At 47.1% G+C, this 12,767-nt stretch overlaps 1 protein-coding gene across 9 annotated transcripts in view; it reads right to left on the reverse strand.

Annotated features, from left to right (window-relative positions):
- Positions 1 to 12,767, reverse strand: part of DAPK2 (death associated protein kinase 2) — a 114,983-nt gene that overhangs the window by 100,606 nt on the left and 1,610 nt on the right. For 5 of the 9 annotated variants that reach the window (XM_081049488.1, XM_081049495.1, XM_081049496.1 and 2 more), the window contains exon 2: positions 8,431 to 8,534. In XM_081049488.1, coding sequence (XP_080905614.1) covers positions 8,431 to 8,522 — 92 coding nt within the window. In that variant the 5' untranslated portion in view covers positions 8,523 to 8,534. Of the gene's footprint in view, positions 1 to 8,430; positions 8,545 to 12,767 lie in introns of all 9 variants that reach the window. The other 4 variants (XM_081049490.1, XM_081049493.1, XM_081049491.1 and 1 more) reach the window with 2 other exon arrangements.

Below are 12,767 nucleotides of genomic sequence, written 5' to 3' on the forward strand. Positions count from 1 at the left end.
TGGAATAAGTGCATGCTGGAGACCTGGTAAACTGGTTTAATACTTCTAGTTTCAACCATTATGCAAATCACTCATAACCTTTGACCTGGTATTCCACATCTGGGCAATAATGCAGAGAGAGGAAATTAAACAACTATATTCAAAGAAACATTTATTTTTAGTAGTGAGAAACAATAGGGGAAAGTTAAGTAAATTGGGAATGTCTACACAGTGAAATATTATGAAGCTAACAAAAGTATATGGACTATATCCATTTTATTAAAAAGAAAAAAAAAAGGGCCAGTAGTCTTCAAAAATATCAATGTCATAAAAGTCAAAGAAAGGCTAAGGAACTATCCAGATTGAAGGAGACTAAAGAGATATGACAACGAAATGCAATCTATGACCTGCCCTGGATCAGGTTCTGCTATAAAGCACACTAATGGGAAAATTGGCAAAAACTGGAACAAAAACATTATATCGGAGTTAAATGTCCTGAATTTGAAAACTGTACCGTGGTTACAAAAGAGAATATCTATGTCATCTATGTACTTAGTAGATGTAATAATGAAGTATTTAGGGATAAAGAGGCATTAATGTCTGCAACTGACTCTCATATGGTTCAGAAACAATAGTCAGATAGACAGAAAGCAAGGAAGGAGGGAAAGAGGCAGGGAAGAAGAAGATGAAATAGAAGCAGGAGGAGGAGGAGGAGATGGAGGGAGGGAGGGAGGGAGGCAGGAAGTGACAAAATGTTAAAAATTGGTGTATCTGGATAAAAGGTGTATAGTTGTTATTCTGAAAACTTTTCTGTTATATTTGAAGTTATTTTGAAACAAAAAAATGTTTTAAGTTATATTGACTCTGGATACATGAAAGATATAAATAAAACAATACTGAGTCAAAAAAACGACAACACAAAATGTATATGCTGGTGACAAATTAGAAAAGAAAGTGTATACAGTAGATAATAGGTATATAATGGTTTCAGTTACCCACATAAGTACCTCCTTCCAGCTCTTAGAGTTTTCATAATGCAAACTGAGCTCAATGAGACCGACCCCTCAGGGCAAATAATTTGCTCTGCGTGCCAGCTTCTGACTGAAGCCTGCAATGCAGCCACTTTGAGTGGCTTTGTGCTTTGTTTTCCTAACAAAGGATGATAACAAGGCCTCTCTCCCTCACCCACAGATTCTGACACCCAGGGCCCTCTGCAGTCGCCTATCCTCCTGGCAGCCCCATCCCGACGACCCTCTCCACGGGCCCACTTGCCCACGCCGAGGCCTGATGCTCCCCGGTCCTTGGCAGAAACCTTACCTCAAGATGGTTACCTGCCATTTCCCGAATTAGCCTGTGAGGGCTGCTTTACCCAGGGCGATAGCTTCCTCCTCTGAACAAACACCACATGTTTTGGGGGTCCCTCTATGTTCTTGTGGACTGTTCCATCTTCTCATTTCATTAGCTTTTGAAGAGAGGATCCTTGTGCCCCACTTGGCCTTAAGCTCTTCCGGAGCCAGGCCTGAGCCCTAAGTGTCCTGTATCACACAGTGGATGCCTGGGAAGAGTCATCGGATTGTGAAAATGACCTCGAGTACAGACGTGCACATACTCATTCACACACACTCACTCATCTTTTGGAAACCACTGGCTCGTCTAGGGCACAGCTGTGGTCCCTGACCCCAAGCTGAGAGCTTCCTGGGCCCGACACAGACAAGCTTCGTGTTAGTGGTAAGGAAGCCTTTTGCATCTGAGTGACAGGAGACCACTGTGTAACTTCTCTGAGCTTTGGTTTCCTCGTCTGGGAAGCAGGAATGTGATCCAGCTCATTGTTCTGGAAGGATGGAATGTACTCAACACAGACTGATATGAGGGCAGGATTCCTCACACATGTTGGTCACTTTCCCTTTAGCAGCAGCAGGAAATAGAAGCGTGTGTGTCAGAGAGGCACAAAATCCCAGCCTAGTGCAAACAGGGCTCTGACCAGAGAAATTTCTGGCTGTTATTTCTGACTTTCTCTAAGATTTGCTGTGTTGCACAAAATGTAATTTTCTCACACGGCTCCTTCTGGATAAGGTAGGTCTGTCTATATTTCTTGAGCCAGTTACCTAACATTTTAGAGGCCGAGTTTCTTCATCCCTAAAATGGGAACAATGACTGCTTCACAGGGTATTACAAGGATTAAATACAAAAAAGTGCGCCCAGGAAATAGAGGTAATTTTTGTTTTGTTTCCCACCATGTGTTTGGAGAATCCTGGAGGTTCATGGATTCCAAGGCCTATGGAAGCTGGGGGCTTTGCTGAGGTTTTCTGCCTGAGATTTAACTCCAGGCATGTTCCAGACAGCTCTGCACTTAACTGATGGGTTATCTGTGGAAGCTGAGCACTTATCAAGTATAAAAGGCCTGGGCTGGACACTGTGGCGGCAGGGACGGTGAATGGCTGGAGAAAAGATGAAGTATGCGAGTCCAGCCTGGAAGAACCTCCGTTCCAGCAGGGAAGATGACCAGGTGAACCCTTGTGTGTAACATGAGGCACGATGAGTTTACACTTGATAGACATGTGGGTCCAGAATAAGAGGTAATGAAATCCACAGAAGGGGGTGGGGTAGGATGGGGTGGGTCACGATAGGCTTTGCCAGAAACACAGCATTTGATCTGGACCTTGAAAGGAAAGTTTAATTTTTCCCAGCAAGCGCAGAGAGAAGTGACAGAAGTTTGGGGGACCTCTCGCCTCTGTCTCAGAGCTGTAGTGATGCTCAAAATAGGAGGACAGATGTGGACCTGCCCTCAAAGAGCTGATAGCCCAGTACAAACAAAGGTGAGACACCATAGGCCTAATCTCATCCCTGGGCAATCCCAGGGCCATGGGCACTACTCCTGCTTCCCGTGGCCTCCCCGACCTGCCCCACTAGCTTAGCACTTGGGGGGATGTGAACAATGAGCGTCTGTCTCCCTCAAGTAGACACAAAAGAGGACAGGAAGCGTGGACGTGAGACATAGCCATGGAAAGATTAGATGACAGAAATAAAAATTACTGTTGTGTTAAGCCTGCTAATCTTTTTTTGTTTTTTGTTTCTTACATTTTATGTTTTTGTCTTTTTTATTTTTATTACTTATTTATTTGTTTGTTTGTCTGTTTGTTTTTAAGGAGGGCGCAGCTCACAGAGGCCAATGCGAGGAGGATTAAACCGGCAACCAATGCAGGGAATAAACCGGTTATTAGCACCACGCTCTAACCAGCAGAGGTAACCGGCCACCCCAAGGCTGCTGATCTTTTATTGGATTAAACTATCTTCTTAAATTTTTTGTTAAAATAAAAAAACGTTCATCCAAATTATACACATCTCGTAGATGTATATACATGTCTATAAAAAGACATTCAATGTATTTTAGGAAAAAAGCAAGTTATAGATTATTACGGTCATGTGTCCCATTCACGGACACACTTGCTTTACTTAGAAAAGCTCTAAAAGGCAACAGAAGAAAATTATCATTAAAGTCTACCTGTAGGTATGAGATGTGGAGAAAAGGCAGAGGGAGTTCTGCTTTTCACTTTAAACTCTTCATATCTTCATGATATTTGCCATGCATCACTTCTATAATAATTTTTTTGTAATTTAAAAAGAAATAGTAAAAGCCCCTCCGCTTCAGAGTTCATCTTGGAAACCCTTTTCCCAAGCACTGAGACTGGTAAACCCAAACACTTATTATTGTTGCATTCCATAGCGCTTTGCGGCTGGACTGGGCCGTAGCACCCAGCCTGGGTAAATCTGATCCCTACACATTTCCTGTAGGTTTCGTTTCTCCCCCAGAGGAGGTTGCCCTGGCTAAGTTGAGTATGTAGTGGGTGATATTAACCACAGAGGACCCCACTGGGAGACAGGTCTGGCAGGTGGCCCTATTAACACGGCCATTCCAGGGAATTCCTCAGCTCCCAAGAAGGGTGAAGTCTGACAGCAGTGGATTCCTCCCTGGCCCAAGGCTCCTGTCCCTACAAAAGGAGATTCGGCAGGTGAAGTACCTAGCAGGGTACCTCGCACCCTGTGAGTAAGTAGCAGGGCTTATGGCCTCTGTCTTCACCAGGGAGGGAGGAGGGGGGAAGAGGATGGATGTGGTCATAATGAGGGAAGCTCCCTGAGAGAGGTGGGGACTGTGGATAAAAGTTGAAGGTACATATAAATGCTTTTGTCTGTTTAAACTAGCACAGTGTAGCTGAAAAGTTCTTTCAGTTCCACCTCCTATATTGCTTGCTGTGACCTTGGACAAATCACCTCTCTTCTCTGGGCATCACTTCTCGTGGTCTATAAAATGGAGACTTGGACTAAATTCTTGTTGAGATCCAGTTTAACAGTAACACTTTATGATTTTATGTTAATGTAATAATTTGATAATCTACGTAAAGGAAAGTAATACAGGAAAGAAGAAACCACTGATTATTCCATGCTGCTTACACTCAATCCTTGGGCATACGCTATTCATCTCTGGGCCCATCCACTAGCATTCTTCCCCTGGGGAACGTCCCTCCTTCCCAAATGCTTACCTCCTGATTCTGACCCTGCTACTCTACCCTCAAGGTCAAACAGAAAAGACCGTCTGACCATATATTTTCCCCCACTCCTCAGAAGCATTCAAATTAAAGACTAAAAATGAGTTGGTGCTTTGTGGGTCCTCACGGTGTGGTGGCCAAAGCCCTAGACCACCAGTCCCTACCCTGGTCTAGCACCAGTTCACTATGTAACCTTGGACAAGTCACTTAACCTCTCTGGTCTTAGCCTAGTCTATAAAACGAAGGCTTGGATGAGTTTCTCTTTATGAGCCCTAGTCTAATATTCGCCTGCTCTGCCCTACGGCGGCTACCCAGGCTAGGAGCAGCCAGACTCTGCAGGCCTGCATTTCTCCAACTGTTCCAGCATCCCCAGCAGGCTGGTGCCAAAATGTGAGGGCAGCCAAGTGTCTGCACTTAGAGCGGGGAGCCAGAAATCAGGTGAGATACAAAGGGCCAGGTCCCTGCCGAGCGCAGGCCTCTCCAGCCAGGGCACGTGTCCCCATCCAAAGCTGGGCTCTGCAGCTTTTCTGACAGATGTTGTCTTACTCACGGGACAAGGACAGAGAAGACCCCCCAAAGGAATCAGAAACATGTGCTTCAGGGACCAGACCAGGGCAGGGAGTGGAGGGAGACAAGATTCCTTTTCTGTTAACATGTGGTTTTAGCTAAGGTATAACATACCTATAGGAAAATGTACATGAACAGACACAGCTTGATGTATTTTCATGAAATGAGTGAAATAGGCACTCAGATAAAAAAAACAGAACAATACCTACACCCCAGAAATCCCCCTTGTGACCCCTTCCAGTCACTAGTCCCCCAAATAACCACTATTCTGACTTCTAACACATCTGATTCATTTTGCCTGTTTTGAACTTCACACAAATGGAATTATACAGCATGGGCTATTTAACTCTGGCTTCCTTCGCCCAACATTATGTTTGTGAGCTTCACCTGTCAACACAGGTAAAAATGAAAAATGACTGTCATTCATTTTCATTTTTGCATAGTAAGGATTTAATGAGGAGCTAAATACCAAGGAGCTAGCCCTGAGTGTAGGCTAGGGTACTGACAGCCAAGAAAGCAGGTTGACATACAGCTCTCCCCAAAATAACAGGGACCACTTTCCATTGCTGTTCTTCCTGCAGAGTCCCACACCTTCCTCCTATGGGCTCCATAGGTGGCAGGCAGGACCCTGATGCCCCAAACTTACTTCAAAGGCCAGAAGCTTTTGCTCACTGAACACTTACCCTGTGCCCAGCTCTGACTCAGCATCTCATTTAATCCCCCAACCGTGAGGTAAGTACTGTTGTCATTCCTGTCTTACAGGCAAGAAAACTGAGACTCAGAGCGGTTGCGTAAGCTCTCCTAAGGTTGCACAACCAGGAAGGGATCCACAACCCCAATCTGTGTGACCCCTAAGGCCAAACCTCTCCACCACTCTGTGTTGACAGGGAGCTCGCCAGCTGCATCTGGCCCCCTCCTATGTCTCCAGCCTCATCGAGTACCACTGACCCACAGCTCCCATTCTAAGGCCACACCGGCCTCCTGCCAGGCCCTCCCCCATGGGGTTTATGTGCATGCTGTTGCCTCTACCTGTATATTGACCCCTCAGTTCTCAGTTCTCAGAGCACCCAGACTTCCCTGACCAGCTAGACTAACCTCCATCCCCTATTCTCTCTCAGAGCATCCTGCTGTCTCCTTTTGTGCCCTTAACACATGCTATGATGATGTGTCCTTTTGTGTTCCCTTAGCCACTTGTTTAGTGCCTTTCTCCACCAATGGATCATAAGTTGCAAGAGGGCAGGAATGTCTGTTTATTTACCACAGCCTTGGACAGTGCCTGGCACACAGTAGGTCCTCAATAGTATGCTAAGTGAAGAAAAGAAGGGGAGGAGAGAAAGATAGAAGCGTCCCTTCAGATGCTAAGCAGTTATCTGGAGGCAGCTCTAGTTCCAGCCTGTTTATGGCCCCTGGCGAGACCTTCCCCTCGCTGAGCCTCAGTTGCCTCAACTATCAGATGAAGGGCCTGTTAGAAAGGACCTCCAACGGCCTTCCAGCTCATCTGACCTCTAGACCACAAATTCTAGGATGTCAAGCCACTGCAAAGGCCTCAGGCCTCTGCTGCCTCTTCACCACCCTACGTCCCTTTAGCCCTTCAGAAAAGTGGGCGGAGTCCATGAAGGCACCCTGTACAGGGGAGGACAAGAAAACATGAGCTCTCTTCTGGCTCTCATCGCTCTGATGTATAGGGTGGGGGAAGACAGAACAAGGCAGGAATCATAGATGAATCCCCCAGGAAACTATTCTGCTTCCTTCCTTCCTTCCTTCCTTTTTCAGAGTCCCCTCTCCAACTTCTCAGTTCTTAGCCCACCCCAACCCTAGTCCCATCCAACTCTGCCCTTGCACACAGCTGCCCCCACGACCAGGGGGAGCTCTGTGTCCTCCTCATCTTTGTACCCACAGCACTTCACACAGACTCTTCCACACAGGATATGGCTGAGGTGAGGCCACCAAATCTAATGCTATTGGCGGGGTCTGCTGCTGAGGATGCCGCCAGCCCCTGGCGTCACCCAGGTCAGGAGAAGCACATGAGGAGAAGAGAACCTGACTTCCCATTCAGAGGCAGACGGACTACCCCCAGCCCGTCTTCCTCCCACCCCTTCACCAGGCCCCGGATTGCCAGTGTCAGGCTGTCTCGGACACAAGGCAGAAGAGTCACCCCTCTCTGGGGTCTCTGCCTCACTTCCTCCCCCACTCAGCCAGCCAGGAAGTCACCCAAGACAAGCACTGCCTGAACGTGAAGCAGCTTCACCTCCCCTTCTTCTCAGAGTAAGCCTCTAGCTTTCAAGCTCTGTCTTGTAAAAACAAAAGTAAAGAATTAGTCCTGACCCAAGACCTCTACAAAGGGGAAAGGCCTCCTGTTTTACCTCTTGGATACAGTGGAGGCCCTAAGCCCCCATGTTTTTGCTCTGCTGGGTGTGTGAAAGGGCGAGTCTGGGTGTACTGGTGAACACGTGTGAGTGTACAAGTGCCATGCACATGGGGGAGAGCCGACAGGTGTGCAGTTACAGACTGGACCGGCCAGACCTTGGCTATGTCACTTGCTGGCTGAGCAACTTTGGGCAACTTGCTTCAACACTTTGGACCACAGTTTCCTCATCTAAAAAATGAAAGTAAAAATAATTCTCCTTTCATGCATTGTTGTGAGAATGAGCCTTCAGGACGAGTGTTCTGTAATCACTAAAACACCATCTAAGTATAAACAGTTGTTAGAAATGGAAGGCAAAAAGAGAGCTTTGGGAAAACCTTCATTTCTCCCAAATAGTAACTACTTTCGTCCCTCAGAGGTTAGCCTTGGCTGCATTCTGGGTTTAGCAAAACTGGAAATGCACCCGATAACTCAGATCCCAGGAACCTTCCTGACTAGGTTCGTGTGGCTTGTTACTCAATGCAAATCCACTTTCAGGAGGATTACTTCACCTCCCATTTGGGCTCTGAGCTTATGAAACAAAATCCTGGGAGCCATGGAGAATGCCAAGAGGGACTTGGTGAAGAAAACCAGCAGGTCAGGTCTCAGTCCAGAGCCTAAGGACAGCTTTGTGAGAAAAATAACAGATAAACCAAGATTCACTGAGATCCACCATAACTCTCAGCCAGAATATATTGAAAACACAGAACTCAACAGTGCTAGCCCCTTTTGCCAGCAAGTCTTTATTTCCAGAGACATGACTATTTGCAGAGCCACACGTAGAGATGAATAAACCTCAGGATTGTTTTTAAAGCTTCCCATGAGTCTTGTGACATGTGACAAGCTCGTGCCCTACAAGGTCAAGTGACAAGTGTACCAAGAGAAGCGTATTCTTGGCTCCATCTCGCACCCCCTCTGCCTCTCACAGCCTCTTACCTTCCCAGCTCCTCTCCAATGTCGTAAAAGTCCTCCACCTTCTGCTGCTTGAACGTCTCCATGTTTGGGCTCCTCATTGAGACCTGGAGCATACAGCCCTGAAACTGAAGACACCTGAGATTAGGACAGATGTGTAAATTGGCACAAGCCTAAGAGTCTGGGTCTAAAATTAAACAGCTGCTAGGGAGTTGGTAATTTGACAATAATCCATAGCCCTGGTTCCTCAAGAACTGCCCTGCTCAAGCCTTTCCTCACCTGTGACCAAATGACACTGTATGGTTCTTACTGGATTTAGATTAATTCAAATGTGTGAAGGAGACAGAAAAAGAGCACTCCTCACGTCTTCAGATCTGCTCTGAACAATCAGAGAAACAGAGCCGTGGCAACTTCAGCAACTTGTTCTCAGGAAATTCAGGTGCACTGAGAAAAGAGGCAGTTGTGATGGAGGAGAAAGGACACTCGTTTTTGAGTCAGAAGATCTGGGTTCAAGTCTCAGTTTTACTTGAGTAAGTCATTTAAACAGCAGAAGACTCAGCTTCCCTATCTGTAAAAGGGGCTGATGCTATAAAAACCAACTGCAAATCATGAAATTACTTTGTAAATTATAAAATGTAGTCAAAAGGTAAGGTATTTCATGACCTCAGCTCCCTGAGGGGCTGTGCCACCAGAAGGCGAGTCTGAACTGACGTGTAAACTCTCACTCATCACCCCAAGGGAAAGATGGGTGGGAGTGGTGTGACAAATTACAACAGGCACCAGAAGCCTGAGGTTCTAGTTCCAGTTTCACCCACAGCTAGCTCTGTGACCTCATCTCATGTCAGAGGAGCCTCAGTTTCCTTATCTGAAAAATGGAGCTAACTCCGCCTGCCGAGGGCACCTCCGTGAGAACCACAGGACAACTCTGGGTCATGCGGAGTGCTCACCAATCCACCAGAAGAGACTGTTTGCATCCTGCCCTGGGATCCCCCTACCCCAAGGAGCTCACCCATTCTTGCCACCCTGGACAGCACCCTGAGGGCAGGGCCCAAGATACCATCTGCAAACCACAAATATAACACCAGCTGCCTGTTGATGTGTCTTTCAAGAATCATTAGCACAGGCCTCTCAGAGCTCATTTTGGCTAGTGTTGGCAGCTTTTCTTCTGCCTGCCAATCAGATACCAACCACACCCAGGCTCCATGAGCCCCAAAAGACTGTTTTCACCATGCTGGGTGGAGGCGCCATTACATAAGGACGCAATTCATGAATGCCAAGTGGCTGAGCTGTTCTAACTTTCTGGTGATGTGTACATTTCACCCTCTTTCCTCCATCTTTGCCCTCTGCAAACCAGAGCTCTGTTACCAAGATGCCACCCGCCACCCTCCCTTCCCCTGAAGCACATACATCCCTGAAGACCTCCAGGCCAAGCTGGCCTGGTGCTCAGGCCTTACTCTCAGGGTCACCTGCTGACCTCATGGTCCATCACATATTCTCCTCCCCACTTGGTCTTCCCTCTGTACGACCAGGGCCCAGCGAGCATGGGATACCGAAAAGAGCAGGCTCTAGGAGCCCCAGTTCTAGGCCAGTCTGGGTGTATAAGATACAGGTGTGCTACTCACAGCAGGTTGGCACCTTCTCTGGGCCTCAGTTCCCCTCATCGGTAAACAGGGGTGATAACATCTATACTACCTCCCTCACACATCTGTGTGAGGATCCATTGTGATAAAGCACATAAACTGCTAGGCAAATAACAGGATGATTGTTACCATTATTATTTGACTCATCGCAGGCTAACGTTTGTGTTTCTGCTTCCCACAGCCAGTGAGACAACCAATTCCGTTCCTTTCTGAGGAAAGGTTTGGAGATCCTCCTGGCAAACGTGGCTTGACCAGAGTCAGAAGCTTGACACGCTCACCCCAACCCTACCCCCATCCTAGCAAATCTCCTGAGATAAACCCAGAGTGTGGCAATCCTGCTACCCACCATCTTCTTTGTGCTGAAAAAAATCATTCCAAATAAACTATTTGGTCAGATCCTGGGGGGCTGGGGAATGGGGGGTCGGAAGTGGTTTACTAATTTTACGTAGCTAGATGGGAACAGAAAACGCCAAAAAGTTCTGTTGGCAGATACTGTGAGAGTGGTCCCAGGAACAGCTACGATCCTCCTTTGGCACAAGGCCAGGGCCATTTGTTACCAGGAGCTGAGCTGGACTTGAAGCAATCCAGCTCCCCAGCAAAACAAGCCCATCCTTAGGTTCTACATCCTGGGTGGCTGGGGTGGGGGCAGGGAGCCACAAAGACAAACTAGTCCCACGAGTTTGGCCCCAGTTCACTTTCTCAGCCTTGGGCCCCTCCCCCCACATAACCTATATTACAGCCAAAGTAGACTTTTCCCACTCCCCCAAAACTTTTACCCCTGCCATGCCTCAGTTCAAGCAGCGTCCTTTCCATGACAGGCCCACTCGGAAAGCCCTCCTAGTGGCTCCACTGCTACTTCTCTGTGAGGCTCCATGACCTTTTTTCTCGCCCATACAGATGAAAATTCTCCCCCTCTTTAAAATCCCAGAGAGAGCTCCTCATACATTTTCAGGGTGAGAACTTATATCATCACCTGGCTCATCATAGTCTATAGCCACGTCTAACCCAGAGGAAAGGAGCACAAATTCCATAGTCACAAGGGCCTGGGTTCAAGCCCGAGCTCTGCCACTGACCAGCACACAATGAGCACAGGAGAACATCGCTGAGTTTCAAATTACTTACATGGAAAATGAGTCTAGACAATGCCTAGCATTGGTGAGCATGGGGAGCAACCAGAACTCTCAAACACTGGGACAACCACTTTGGAAAACTGCTGGGGAGTCCTATGGACATACCTAAGAAGCTGCGTGCAGATGTTTTCTCAACGGTTCATGTCAGAATGCTCACAGCAGCATTATTAGTAATAACTAGAAATTGGAAACAACCAAATGGCCATCAATAGATGAATGGACAGAGTTATACCCATACAATGGAATTATTACACAACAATAGGAATAAACTACTGCTACGTGCATGACACTACCTAGATGAAACTCACAAACATAATATTGAATGAAAGAAGCCAAACACAGAAGACTTCATACTGTGTGATTCCACTTAGGCAAAACTTGTGGTGCTAGAAATCAGAATAGTGGTTACCCCTGGATGGGAGAGCATGCCTGGAAGGGAACAGCAGGGGGCTTCAGGGTGCTAGCACCGCTGCTTCCTGATCTGGGTAGTGGTTACATGGGTATATGGGACATATACTTCTGTTTTATGCAAAGTTTTACATACTACAAAATGAATCTTATATCTAATTTATGGGACAAATGAGATATCATCTGTAAAATGTGTACAATAGTGCTTGGATGGTCACAACAAATGTGAGTTCCTTACCTCCTACCTATTGTCTTGGAGGCTCCTAAGGGTAGGGGTTGTGACAGTCTCACCTCTGTCCCTTGCAGTAGCTTCTATACAACATGAACGCCACAAGTGATGATACCTCATTAGATAAAAACAACTGATAACAACTTAAAGCCTTTTCCTTACATCTCTCTCCAAAGTGAATTTGCATTTTACCAGTTTAGAAACATGAAGCTAAAGGGGAGAAACTCTGAGGTGGACACACAGTCACCAATCAGGACCCACAGGAGGACCCAGAAGCATAGGTACCTTTCTGGCTCTAAAAAGATGAAACCACTCGGCCCAGGGGAGGGACACAGCTACAACTTTTGGCCAGAGGTACAGGCCACTGGCTCCAGGCATTCTAAGGATGAGGCCCCATTTAATGCCCACATTTCTCTTAATGGAGTCTCCAGAAATCATATTCCTGCCCCCAACCCTAACACTAGGCGACACTTCTGAGGTTTAACACAGATTTCCTAGAACCTCACAGAAAGGGGCCTCAAAGATCATGTAGGGGATTTTCAGACTCTGCTTCCAGAGCCACCAGTGTGAGGAAGGGGAGCCAGAGCAGTTCCACTTTAACCATACTATATGTTGGGGTTCTGTGTAAGAACTCATTGGGAGGGGGGTCTGAAAACCACTGCTATTGGGTCTGACCCACTTGTTTTACAAAAGGAGGAAACTGAGGTCCAGACAGGGGAAGGGACTTACTAAAAGTCACACCTCCAGCCCATTCCAGCTCTTTTTCCTGGGGTTCTGTTTTTCCCAACCCTCCAATGGTGGCACCAGGGTGGGGGAAATCAGTGGCCTCCTGGAGGATTACCCCATAGGGGACTCTCGGTCCTACAGAGACCTCTCCCCCACTGGCCCCAGCTCACTCTGCTGCCCTCTGAGATCCTCACCCCATTTCACCAGGTGCAAGTCAGTGAAATGGGA

This window comes from Rhinolophus hipposideros (assembly GCF_964194185.1).
Source record: "Rhinolophus hipposideros genome assembly, chromosome: 5".
In the NCBI taxonomy this organism is placed as follows: domain Eukaryota; kingdom Metazoa; phylum Chordata; class Mammalia; order Chiroptera; family Rhinolophidae; genus Rhinolophus; species Rhinolophus hipposideros.